The sequence below is a fragment of the Megalops cyprinoides genome, chromosome 11 (assembly GCF_013368585.1).
Source record: "Megalops cyprinoides isolate fMegCyp1 chromosome 11, fMegCyp1.pri, whole genome shotgun sequence".
NCBI classification, from domain to species: domain Eukaryota; kingdom Metazoa; phylum Chordata; class Actinopteri; order Elopiformes; family Megalopidae; genus Megalops; species Megalops cyprinoides.
This window is the reverse complement of record NC_050593.1, coordinates 26,848,901-26,861,686: the sequence shown is the minus strand read 5'-3', so window position 1 is coordinate 26,861,686 and position 12,786 is coordinate 26,848,901. Positions and strand designations below refer to the sequence as shown.

The following is a 12,786-nucleotide window of genomic DNA, read 5'->3' as shown; positions in this document are numbered from 1 at the left end:
GTCAGGGATGGATACAGGGGAAACCCCAAAAGGCCAGGTTAGAAATATGTGTGATCAATGTGCATTTAACATTTGCTCAGCAGTGATTTTAAGAATAGAGATAACTTTCCTGATGTAATTTACTTTACAGAACTACTTGTATAAACAATATTACAACAATACAACGATAAAGCCAATAATTAAAATTCATCTATCTATCTAGCTAAAAAAAAAACTCAGAAATAGGCTACAGTTCCTGAATTACTAATGAAACTGATGCAAAGTTACCCTATTGCTTGCTTGTAAACCTGCAAAATGAAGATGTACGTTTCTAATTTTATTCTTGTTACCGGTCACACTTCAAAATGATGAATACATGAGCAACTCAGTAAACATGTCTTGAGCCCGTCATAAGGCACTTATCTGAATTGCAGTTTCCTTGTGTGGGCTGCATGTTCACTGCTTATGGCAAAGATAAGAGTCTAAAGTCCGAACACCTTTAAATATCCCGACTGAATAAGTGTGCCACTCCTATAAACAGCTAAAGTGCATCCGAACAGTTAATATTGCTGTGAAACTTTAGGAACTAGTCTTTCAAGAAGTACCAATCAGTCTAGGTTTTATGGCATGCACTGTGATCAACAAAAGTGTGTCACCTGATTTGCCGATCACCCAGTTTCCATGAGCTACTGTGTATGTATTTCCTTCCTCTCTCGCAGCAATTATTCAATGTCATCTCTACGTCAGTTACAAAACCACCAGCCACAGGTTTGTCACATGCACTTTCTGAGTATTTTTTTCTTTCTTTTTTGTGCTTAGTATAATTTTGTCCAACACTTGGTGCTCTGTCCGATTCTCACACAAACCTACTTTTAGGTTAATGACCAACCTTTTGTTAGCATGCCTTTTATGTTACAACATAGCATTACTGTGCCATGTGTCAAATAACAACTCCATGCGATTGTGTGAATGGCACTGTAAAATAATGTACAGCACGAGACAGTCATCAGCACCATATCCTACTCTTATACTCACAACATAACAACTGTTGTAATGGCTGGAAGCACTCATACCTGTAGAGATTTTGTTCTTCTCTGAAGAACAGGCTGGGAGAACTATCCTACCCCTCAGTACCAGATGTGATAACACCCTGGCAATCGCTGGCTCAAGCATTATCATTTTGAACCAGATGGGTATGGCAAGATAAAGGTCTTATTCAACAACCCTAGATTGACCATTAAGATTCTATGTGCAAGTCATATTTGTGCATAAAAATCAAACTCAGCTACCAGCACAAGTCATTAACTATGTGACAGTGGTAGAAGATGATGAAACACAGCTCAGACTACATACCAGATGATATAAGGAATTTATGGGAGTTTATGTTCTTAGCTTTTAAGATTAGTGAACTAGTAAGGTTAGTGAAGATTAGTCTAGTTTTGAAGGTTATTGAATGAGATGAAGATACTTTTCACAGACTTTGAACAACATCTTGTCTTGCTTACAGATTTCACTCAAAGTCATAGGCCCATTTTCAGATACCTCCATTGCATTTCGAATTATGAGTGAAGTTTACCCTTTTGAAATGATTACTGGCATTGTTGGAATTTTCTTCATAATCATACATCAGGTCTTAATCCATACAGATCCATCAATTTGTTACACATGATTTTGCAGTCAGATGTACCAATACATTTGACTGCAAAAATCAAATAAAGTCCATAAGATAAAGTAATTTTTCACTTTGGGCTATTATCTGGTGGATAAAGAGGAACATTTTGGGCATAGGTGAAAATGTTTGGATGTCGGGGAGCTCACACATATTATGCATTTATTTTTCAAAACTTCTTTGTGCTTGGGTTTGTCTGGAATAGCACAAGAACATTTGCCTGAACCTTATGGGAGTGATGTACAGTATACTTCTCTAGGACTTAATAGGAGTGAAGTGTACTTCTATGAACCTTCGTAGAAGTGTTATACATTTTTCTGAACCTTTGTAGGAGTGAAGTCTGCTATGTGATTAATATTCCAAAGAAGAAGAAAAGGCTGAAAAGAGAACTGCATATGTCTGTCATATGCATGCAGCATATATATTCTCATAATTGGTATTGAGGCAAAGGGAGGTGGGATTTTTTTATTGATGAAATGTCTGTAGAGTTGTCCTCTAATGCAAGTAGCTGATTGTAACCCAAATACTTGTCCCACATAATAAGATTATTACTACATATTTCTTAAAGGATAAAGTTGACATCTGTAAAGACAGGGTACTCCTGATTGTGTTTTTTCCCCAAAATGATGTCTTTTGTGGTAGTTAGTTACCTCACTGTTACCTGTGAAATCATCATATTGTAGCAAGCAGGAGCTTTTTGTGGAAGGCAATTAGCTTATCTGGGTATGAAACCCTAGTCCCCCCACTCTACAGAGTACTAACACCACTGAACAGCAAGGCCTCATACCGCAGTGGACATGTCCTGCTACAGTCTCTCATTAATGATATCACTCTGCCTAGCAGGTACGATTGCTGCACTGTTGATCCAACAAGCGTGTTAGCCAGCAGACCACAACAAACAAAAAGTGATAACCAAACAACTGCAGGGCATAGATGACTCACAGAGCAGCACTGACTGCAAGTCCCCTGGGTAGACATCTGGTTTTCCTGCTCAGCTCACCACTGTGCACCTCCAGTGTATTTTGGTTGCTGGGCCTAGTCTCTACAGAGGGTTGCTACATTTCACATGAATCTTGGGTGTTAATAATAATGGTGCAATGTCTGCAAAGCAAAGGAGAAAAAAAAAATGTCACTGTGTGTGAAATTTCTGGAGGAGTGGCTTGCCTATCTTCACATATCATGACACACTACATGGGGCCAGTTCTTACATGTTGTATGGAAGTGGGTGTTGATAAGGGGTTGTGGCAATTTATAACTTCCAAAAGGTCAATGCGTAATGTTGCTGTCCACCAGCAGATTTTATTGAGCTCTGCATTTGGCAGCCACTGGGCATGTAGCATATCTCTGCACATCTTAAACTCCTGCCTTTTCCTCACTGGGGCCCAAGTAGAATGTGCTACCTGCAACCATGAAAACTGCAGACGGTTGCTGTTACAAACCTTTATTAAACCTCACTTTCCTCTCTACTTTGACTGCAAATACAGTCAATCTGTGCCTTTAATTGCATGCTCGGCATGCATAAAATATATACTATGTAAATCTATGAGACAAAGCAATCAAACAAGGCTTCTATTATCTATCATGAACTAAACATCCTGTGCTGTGACCAAACTTCCCCTTTCTGTTGTATCTTAAATGTCAGCGACACCACTCCGCTGAGAGACATGGGCAGTGGGAAAGTACCCATATTTTCCCTTGAGATTTTAGAATTACCAGTGTGTGTAATGACTGAATTATGTGCCCTGCAAATGCAAACATATTTTACAATATTAAATCATAGAAATAAGGAATAGATTTTTGTAAGTGTATGACCCCATGTTTACATGTAAAAATACATTCCTTATTATTTTATTTGCATTTTAACATGTACAGCTTTCATAAGGGACTTAATAATTAGTATTAGGAATTGAATGCTATGCTGTGCAATTATTACAATTGCTCCTACTACCCAGTCTCCTTTATCAAGAGGCTGCAATGATCTTATTGGATAAAAACCCCAGGCCATCACTATGTTGGAAAACACACATTGCTGCCCTGGTCGCTGCTGGATGGGACACACCCACCTGTCGCCTAACAGAGCCTTCAATTAACCATCCTTCTCTCCACTTAAGAGTCTTTCATTTCTCATTTGCTTGATAGTCCTGGAGTTTCTCAGCAACATTCTTTTCTGGGGAAAAGAAATACTTTTCCAAGTTTTCTTTTTTTTTCTTTTGACTTTTCGCTGGAAAATTCCACATCTCGAAAGGAAGATTCAGTGCTTTGATTTTCACCTCAAATTTATGGTTATGAGGAGCAAACGTTGCATAACACACAGTGAATTTCCTGCTAATGAGGAATTTTTTTTTAGCATCATGAGTTTTATAGTCTGCATTTATGAAAACCAGTAGGCCTATACCCTAGAGCCAAGAAAGTGTAACTGTTTTATTATTTATTTTTCGCATTTTTATTAGCAGCAGAAGTGTGACAGTGGTAAGGAGCAGGGCTCGAAACCGATAGGTTGCTGGTTAGATTCCCGGCCAGGGCACTACTGTTGTACCTTTGGGCAAGGCACTTAACCCACAATTGCCTCAGTAAATATCCTGTTGTATAAATGGATAAAACTGTAATTGCACTGCCCCTCGCAGAGAGATGTAAAGCACCTACATTGTTTCAGTCTTCCCGTAAGGTTTACCTTATAGTGACTTTGTCTAAGGCAGAAAGGTTCTGTGCTCAAATGTAAACAGCAGTTGGTGCGCCTATTACTATACTGTGCACGTTATAGTACGGCATGGACTCTTCACGTTTATGTGCGAAATCCCCGTGTCTTGCGCGACTGTATCTGTATTTTTTTACCAATCTGCTCGAGACGCACGAGTGCCATAAGTTCGCAGTGCTGCGTCAGAACAAGGGTGACTTGTCTCTGTGTTAAATGGCCGGTTACACAACATGCAGTAATTTCTGACCACGCATATTTTGGTAGTGAGACACAGCACAAATGTGACTTCCAAATTCATTGAAATGGCAAGTATGGAGCGTTTTAGAGCTATAACAACAGCCAAAAAAGGGCACCGCGTGTGATTTACATTACGTTATTGTCACTTAGCAGACGCTCTTACCTAGAGCGACTTTCATACGTAACAATTCTTACATGTTACCCATTTATACAGCTGGTTATTTATTGAGGAACTTCTGTGTGAAGTACTTTAGCCAAGGGTATAGCAGCAGTGGCCAAGAGAGGAAACGAACCAGCCCTCCTCCTTCCCACTATGATACATTACCGATTTAAAACATTATTTATATGAGGAATCTAACATTAACTTGTTATTGTAATGCATTTTACATGCCATCTCCATATGTGATATAGGTCTGACGACCTCTTCAACTTCAACTTTCGAGACGTGCTCTCTTACCAGGAAATCCTGTACGACAGTATGAGGACGTTGCCAGCGGAGGCGGTATATTGCGACGTCAACGCCTTCTTTTCCAAAGTTTGTGTCCTGGTAAGATCGGGGTACTTTCTATTTCATTCGCGGGTTTTCCATGCATGGCACACTTTCCACTGTCACTGGAAAGAGAATGGCAACTGATCGGTATGTCTGAATTAATATGTATTAATATTTCGTATTTATTTATTCGATCGGTTTTAGATCATACATGCATTTCTGACGTTAGACGTGTATTTTGACGTTAGACGCATGATTATACTTTGCCAGAACTGTACGCTATGAAACTTCTTAAAGTTGCAATTGACTTTCATTGCAATTTTTTTCGTAGTCACAGGTTGCCGTCAGTTTCAGTGTTTATCTTTTTCAAATGAGCGATACGGTTATTAATAGTTCTTATACGTTACAGAGCGTGATTCGTAGCATGGGTATTGAATGAAAATATCTTTATTAGAATCTGTGTCAGTGTGTTGGAGCACACGCATACATGGTAGACCCGGTATATGAACCTAATGCTTAAGCATTTGTCAGCGTTTGTTGCTGCAAGACTAAATGTGAAATTATGAAAGATTTTAGACATAACGTGTTTGCTGTATTAACAATCACATGGGAAATCCCCATTCGCGCTCCAGTTATCGGTTGGAATTTGTGTGGTTACAAACAATACTCCAGTCACCACTGTACCGTGTGTACATAGAAATAATAACTCATTTATTAATTCATTTACTACTCTGTCGAAATTGATTTTAAAGTTGCGTTAATTATGAGATTCTGGTTATATGGAGGATCGCCACACAATTAATAGATGGATCATTCACAGTACTGAAATAAAACAATGTAATGGCTTGTAAGGTTTGCATACTTTTGCATACCGTCGTTACTCTTTCACAGACTGAGCCAGCATGATTGTGGGGAATGGAAATTTATTAATATTTTTCAAATCCAAAATGTTAACTTTCTGAATATTGTTAGCAGACATGCTGACGTTTTCTCGAAAAGAGCTCAGTGTGTGTTTATTCTTGTCCAACAGGATAACAACCATCATGTGGACAGCTCTGATTTTACTAGTCTCTGCACACATTACTGGTAAGTCTGTAGTTAATTCAGAAACCCGCAAAATCTGTCAAAGTGACATTAAATGTTAACTGTTATTTATGCACCATACGGTTAATAAACATATACTGACAATACTAAGCTTGGTTGTGAAAAGTTCTGACTGTGCAGAGCTGAATTTCATAAGAGTACACCATATTGGAACATCTCCTAAGTGTCAAAATATGTCGATATAATCTAAGTATAATCTTCCTTATGACATCACAATGTGACATATGTGCTATCAATGGTTGTGGAGGACAGACATTGGCTGTATAAAATTACAAAGAGCAGATGATGAAATTCTTTGAAAGAAGAAAGAGAAATACTGTCTTCTACAGAGAATGAGGCGTGCAAGCATGTATTGCGTAAATACTGTGACCTCAATAAGTGTGACTTGCTAATTGAGTGTTGTGAAACAGGGTTTGCCTTTGGGTGAAGGTAGTAGTCTGTGGAAGATTAAGGGAAATATAAGGAATCAGCAGTTTATTTCTGCAAGTACAGAAGGAGACTTCCTTTGTGTGTGACGTGGACAGAGAGGGTGACAGAGGGAACAAAGAAACAGGAGAACTGAAACCAAAAAAAAAAAAAAAAAAAAGTTTTCAGTTCAGCTTCTCAGTTCCTGTGTGTGCAACCCACGCGTGGGAGTAATGAAAGGATAGTGTTTGTCTTTTGATTTAATAGTGGGAAATAATGTAGTACTTTGATTTTCCATTAGCATGTTTATCATTGAGTAATATTTCTAATCGATTTTAGGCTGCCTTTGTATTCCCATGAAGTAGAATCAAGCAGTTTTTTAAAAAAATCATATTTCAGTAAGTGACAGAATGTAACAGCAATTCAGCACTGAACTCTAAGATATGCTGAGGCTAGATGTGTCCCTTAGTGTTGAAGGACAGTCTTTAAGGATAAAAAAATAGCCTGAAGTATGAAATACAGCACAAAGCATACATAGCTAAGTTCAGTACTGCCTGATTTCCCCTTCAGACTTGTATCGTAATCAATCATCTGTCATTGTGTTGACACAGTGAGCAACGAGAACACCATAGAGGCCACCGCTGGGCAGGATGTGCTCTTGCCCTGTGCCTGTCCAAAGAATGACGACCACTACCTTGTCTGGCAAATCCAGGGCAAAGCTGTGGATTACTACATCCGTGAACATAAGAACAAGTCAAATATATCTGATCAGTTCGAGGGCAGGACACGCTTGTTTTTCTCCGACCACAACAGGAACTGTTCTCTGCTACTTTTGGGGGTGACTATGGCAGACATGGGAACATACACATGCTACTATAAAAATCCAGAGTATGAGGAAGCTAAAGTTAATCTGAGAATAAGTGGTGAGTAATGTAACCTGTTGTCCTTGCTGTTTTTTTATTTGTGTTCATTGTAGGCAACATCTGTGATGACTTGCAATATCAAATTTAAGTCTGAAAATTGCTGATAAATGTATTTTCAAATACATTATCAATCGTACTTAGCCACTCATTTACCCTCCACTCACCCATACATTTCAATCACTTCACCGTTTCAGCTCTGCTATGTAATACATGTGTTGTTTTTGTGTGTTTTTTTTAAAGTGTTTTCTGTGTTTGTGTTTTGTTGAAGATACAGAAAAACGTGAAATCACAAACTCAACTGTTGCACCACCTACAGACAAAACAGCAGCATATGCTGTAAGTGGCGTCATTCTTGTCCTGATTGGGCTGCTAGCAGTGATCCTGATTGTCAGATTTCGAGACCGACGTCTGAAGTTCCAGGTAAGCCTTCCCATTTAATTTAACCAATATTTGATGTTACTTGTAATTGTGGTTCCATCTAGACATCACGCAGATTGCAGGTTCTTGCCATTATGTAAATTACAGTTACTGAGCATGGAATGGTTTGCAACAGTAACTGATTTTTTTCTGCCTCTGTTGGTCAACATTCCTGATCCTTCGCAGGCTGTGAACAGAGAGCCTGTGACTCCCAGCTGGGTTTGAAGATGCCTTGTCCTCATGGCTGTGTGCTGTCTCTGAGAGGGACACTGACCATTCTGAAGGGGAGAGAGGATGAAACACGGCGTGTCCATGGAAGCTGAGGGACGCTGCCTGAGCTGCGATAACTGAATGTGGAACATTTGGATAACTGAATGTGGAACATTCACTGTGAGAAACAGGCAGCAATAAGATGTGTCTGCTTCTCCCACAACAACAGGGGCCAAGCTGTAAACAGGGCCAACATTCTTGAGTGTTTACAGGATCGACAAGTGCCGTGTGGGAGGTTATGTTACAGTGTGCTTTTATTAACAGCCAATAGTATATAAGTGTTGGACATTAACAAAGCCTGTTCCTGTATCCTGTCTGTGGCCTGCACAATACTGAGTGGAACTAATTCTTAGAATCCTGTAAGCACTATACAGCACTGAATCTGCTCAGTGTGAAGACAGGCATTAGAATGGAACTGACTCATGCTAGAGTTTTTTGGTTGAAAAAAGATGAATCCTGTCACCCCTTCTAGTCACACCAGAACAATGCGGGATATAAGTCCGTAGTACACTCTCAAATCTGAACAAGGTTGTGAAATCTTTTAAGGGCCAAGCCTGGACTCTGTTCCGCTGGCTGTTGCTGGCTGTACAGACTGGCGTGGGGATGAAATTTTGAGATCTTCCAGGTCATTTTTGGGAACTTACTGGCCTTGTGACAAGGAAAACACTTTGTACTTGGTCTTCCAATTCCCTCATACTGTTTTTGATCTTGAGCTTTTTCAGTTCCAGCTCAGCACTGCTTGCACTCTACTGTGAGAAAATGAATGCAGAAAAGTTTTAGGGTATGACTCTATGTTGTCAGTCCATGAGTCTTTTATGTCAGAAAAGAACTCCAAAAATGATGCGAATATGCTTCAGTCACCGCATTTGTGATTTTTTGGTGATGCTGAAATGTTGCAGGGATGTTGGAACACACAGATAAAACGATTAAAATATTTTATTATGGACGTAACACTGTCCCCATGGGACATATTTGATTTTATTTTTCTAGTCTTCATTTTTCATTTTGCTGATGGAGAAAGAGACATGTACATGTTTATTCGTTTTCATTTGTTCTATTTGTTATAACTTAAGTTTCTTTTTTTTTACTGTGTCATTTTCATTAATGCCAGTGTAAATTGGGGTTTCCACTGGATAAATTCTATCTGTTTTCTGAAGAAATTATTGAAAAAAAAATTAAATCTATCAATCTGGTTGATGACCGTGTAGTGTGTTTATAATTCCTTAATGAAGCGCCATTGTTTTTACATTTGGTACATAACACAGTGAAACATGTTACTGAGCTTGATTATTTTTATCCCAATTTTACTGTTGTAATGATCCTATGAAAAAAATGGGTGAGTCAGAATGAACAGAGGTATATTGGATGCGGAGTCAGAGTCCAGTGTCAAGCCCAAGGGTGATAATTGTGTGTAACCATCTAAAGGAGTGATATGTTAAAGTAGAACAAATTTCTGTTTTTGTGAATTGTGTGTGCCTGTAAGATCTGATCTTGACCTTAATGTAAATACCTACATCAGAGGGATACATGGAGAGAAGAGAAAGTCTGTTTCACAGAGCAAAGACCTGGAGAGTTACAAAAATCCCTCTCAGTGGAGAACAAACTTAGTCTGTAGTTAACCAAAATATCTGTAATTTTAGGAGGTATTATGAGTTATGTGTCTGCCCAAAATTCCTCCAGATGTAAATCCTGCTGCATGGCCACTTTGGAACATGTATGTTATGAAATTGCTTTCTGGTCTTTTCCAAACTTGTAAAATGATCTTAAGGCTGTCAATGTGAAAAAGTACCGGACACCACTATAGGGGTAGCAACACTTTCTGTGTTTTTGTGACATCACAGAAACATTGAGAGAATGGCATTTTGAATTATCACGCTCTGTTACATCTCGAAGCTACATAACAATATGAGGAGTAAAAGAAAATAAATCAAAACTAAACACTACTCACCCCTCTGTCACGTGATGAAATTCTGCTTGTGAGAAAAAAAAAATCCTGGGCAAACAGGTTTGGTATGCCTGTAGATGAGAGAAACAGATCTTATCAAGTGAGAGAGAAGCTCTGATGCTAAATGACTAACAGTCAGGGCAAATTACACAGGATTGTAGTGGATCTGTTTCCGCATGGCTTTTTGGAACCAGTCAATCAGCAAGACTATGTGCTCTGCATTCATGAATTCCTCCTCCACTGAGGGAGTTTTGTCTGCTACTGAAACTGTTTTGGATTTCTGGTGTTTGGGAGCTGTAATAATAGATTCCTTTTAGCCAGCAGATAACTTTTAGCATAAGGGGAATTCGATACTATGATCAATATCTTTCAGATGTGGAGAGTGTTTGTTTGTGCTCCACTGCAACAGTGGGCTCCACCTACATTCAGCAACCTGAGATCAAGGACATGGGCTTTATCTGAACATGGGGACATTGGTGGGGGGGGGGAGGAATTTGGGAATTTCCCTTTTTGAGAATTTTGGGAGGGGCACTCACCCTTATATCATCCAACCAATCACAACATCAGTGTATCTACTTCACTACTACCACTAAACCCTCATCCCCAAACACTGACTCCAGTGGATGTATAAATCAATGAATAAATAAATACACCTTCTTATTTAACAGTACTGGCGAACTCTGCTCAAGATAAAAGACAATGTTGCTGCCCTCTTCTCTATGGGATGAATAACGTGGCTTTTCATGAAACATGCATGAGGAGATGTCGGGCTCCGTGTCGGGCATTGACTGCGAGGGACTATGGGAGGCTGGATAGGGAGTTTTTGCTGTACCGATTCTTACTGGTTTAGAGGAAAATATTGTACGTTAGCTGATGTGAATTCTCCTTATGATGAAAATAAGTAAGGTATTGTGTTACAGTTTATATCTGCACAGTAAGGTTGAGACATCCCTCTCACACTGGTGTTTCATTTGCCAACAATTGTGCATGTACCTGGCCATGACTTTAGGACATCCAGGGCTTACGGAGTTTACACAGCTGTAGAGTGACTTGGGGGCAAGACAGTGGGGTCAGGTTACAGTGCTCGTGTTATTACAGTCTCTGGGACTTTCCTGTTGCAGGCCTGCTTCAGGAATTTTGTGCCACTGGCAGCCAAAATGAAAACTGGCAGGATTCATTTTCAGTTTTATTCAGTACAATTGTACATTTTATAACTAGGGAAAGTCGGTGTGTATTGGTCAGATACAATACAACATTTCAGAGCAATAGATGTTCTAAAAGAAAGTGGGTATAAGCATATAAAATATATGGGTATAAGGGTGAATCTTCAAATCAGAACAGTGCCTAACTAACAACAGAGCAACTAGGTAAAGCTTCTTGTATTATTGACAGTATTGTGCGTACATTTATTTTTGTAAATCTCCTAACTGTGACAAAGAAAAGAAGTTGACGACTAGGCAAACAAGAAGGGTCAGGGTGTTCTACCTGTTTTTCTTAGACAGTTTTCCGCTTTTAACAATGGCTTCAGTTGGGAATTCCCCATGCCACTCATCCAGTCTGAATATTCTCAAATATTTTTTTCTCTGAAAAAACAAACAAAATCATCATTAGTCCAAATTATCAGTATTAAAAATCATTTTGTTAGTAATTACTGCATGCCAAATGGATCATAGGTGTAAATTGAAACATGAATTTACATGAATGAATTGATCACATTTAATGAATGTATTCATTATATGATACTTGCATTGTATGTACAGTATGAGATACATACATTTGTGTTCAATCAACATTTATCCTTAACTGAAACTTGCAAATAAATGCAATTGTTGCTTTTTCAACACAGTACCATCAGGACCCCTTTTCTTTAATTTCGGTGATGCCTGAGCTTGCCAATCTGTGTTTGTCAGGAAAATAACACTTTCATGAAACATGGAGATGAAGTTTGCTAGACGGATCCAGGAGATGGTCTGATAAGATATTTGAAACATTTGCAGATAAATCAGACTGTTTATACACACTCAGAATCACAATATACAGTAATACAAGTCACAAAATGTTCCTGTCAATAAGAATCAAAATGATGTGCTCATACATATTTTGTTTCCTCAAACACCAAGGTGTCAGTCAAATGAAAAACATAGGTAGGTGTAGGATTACTGGTCATTTTTTTTTATGTTATATAACCACTGCCAATGAGCATTCCTTTGTGATCTCCCAGGTACAACAAGGAACTGACATTAGAACCAGAAATCTCTCACAGATTTGCTTGTTATTGAATTGAGTGAATAGGTTGGTGATGTAGATGACATAATTAGATTAAGATATTGAATAGTTTTAGACAAAGTGCCAGATCCTTGTGGAGGTAAAAAGGCAGAGATGAGGGAGATGGTGAATATACCATGTCGTTTTTGCTTTATTTTTCATCAGAAAAAGTTAATTAAATAATTTTCACTGTAATCTGTGGGATGAGACATCCCCTGTTTATCAGTTAATTTAGCAATGGTATCAAAGAGGATTGTTTTTTTCCTCAATTAAGCATTAAAATACAATGACTGGGCTGATGGAAGTCCATGTTTAAGGCTGTGGTCTTAAGCCCTGGGGGGCTTTTTTGACTACCTTTTTTCTCTTAAGAGGTGCAACAGAGTCCAG

General features: G+C 38.8%; 1 protein-coding gene across 2 annotated transcripts; it reads left to right on the top strand.

Annotated features, from left to right (window-relative positions):
* Positions 1 to 5,105: 5,105 nt before the first annotated feature.
* si:dkey-192g7.3 lies at positions 5,106 to 9,145 on the top strand. Of its 2 annotated transcripts, none has more exons than XM_036541070.1 (5): positions 5,106 to 5,217; positions 6,101 to 6,156; positions 7,191 to 7,502; positions 7,777 to 7,922; positions 8,106 to 9,145. In XM_036541070.1, the coding sequence occupies exons 1-5, from the start codon at positions 5,168 to 5,170 to the stop codon at positions 8,142 to 8,144; spliced, it is 603 nt and encodes a 200-aa protein (XP_036396963.1). In that variant the 5' UTR covers positions 5,106 to 5,167; the 3' UTR covers positions 8,145 to 9,145. The 2 variants fall into 2 exon arrangements, with proteins under 2 accessions (XP_036396963.1, XP_036396962.1); XM_036541069.1 differs by having other exon boundaries at positions 5,108 to 5,217; positions 7,771 to 7,922.
* Positions 9,146 to 12,786: the final 3,641 nt, after the last annotated feature.

What these genes read in the sequence shown, in the direction of transcription:
- si:dkey-192g7.3 (XM_036541069.1), top strand. Translation starts at nt 5,168, where the DNA reads ATGCATGGCACACTTTCCACTGTCACTGGAAAGAGAATGGCAACTGAT. An exon ending in AAGAGAATGGCAACTGATCG is followed by an intron (nt 5,218 to 6,100) that starts GTATGTCTGAAT and finishes CTTGTCCAACAG; the next exon opens with GATAACAACCATCATGTGGA. An exon ending in AGTCTCTGCACACATTACTG is followed by an intron (nt 6,157 to 7,190) that starts GTAAGTCTGTAG and finishes GTGTTGACACAG; the next exon opens with TGAGCAACGAGAACACCATA.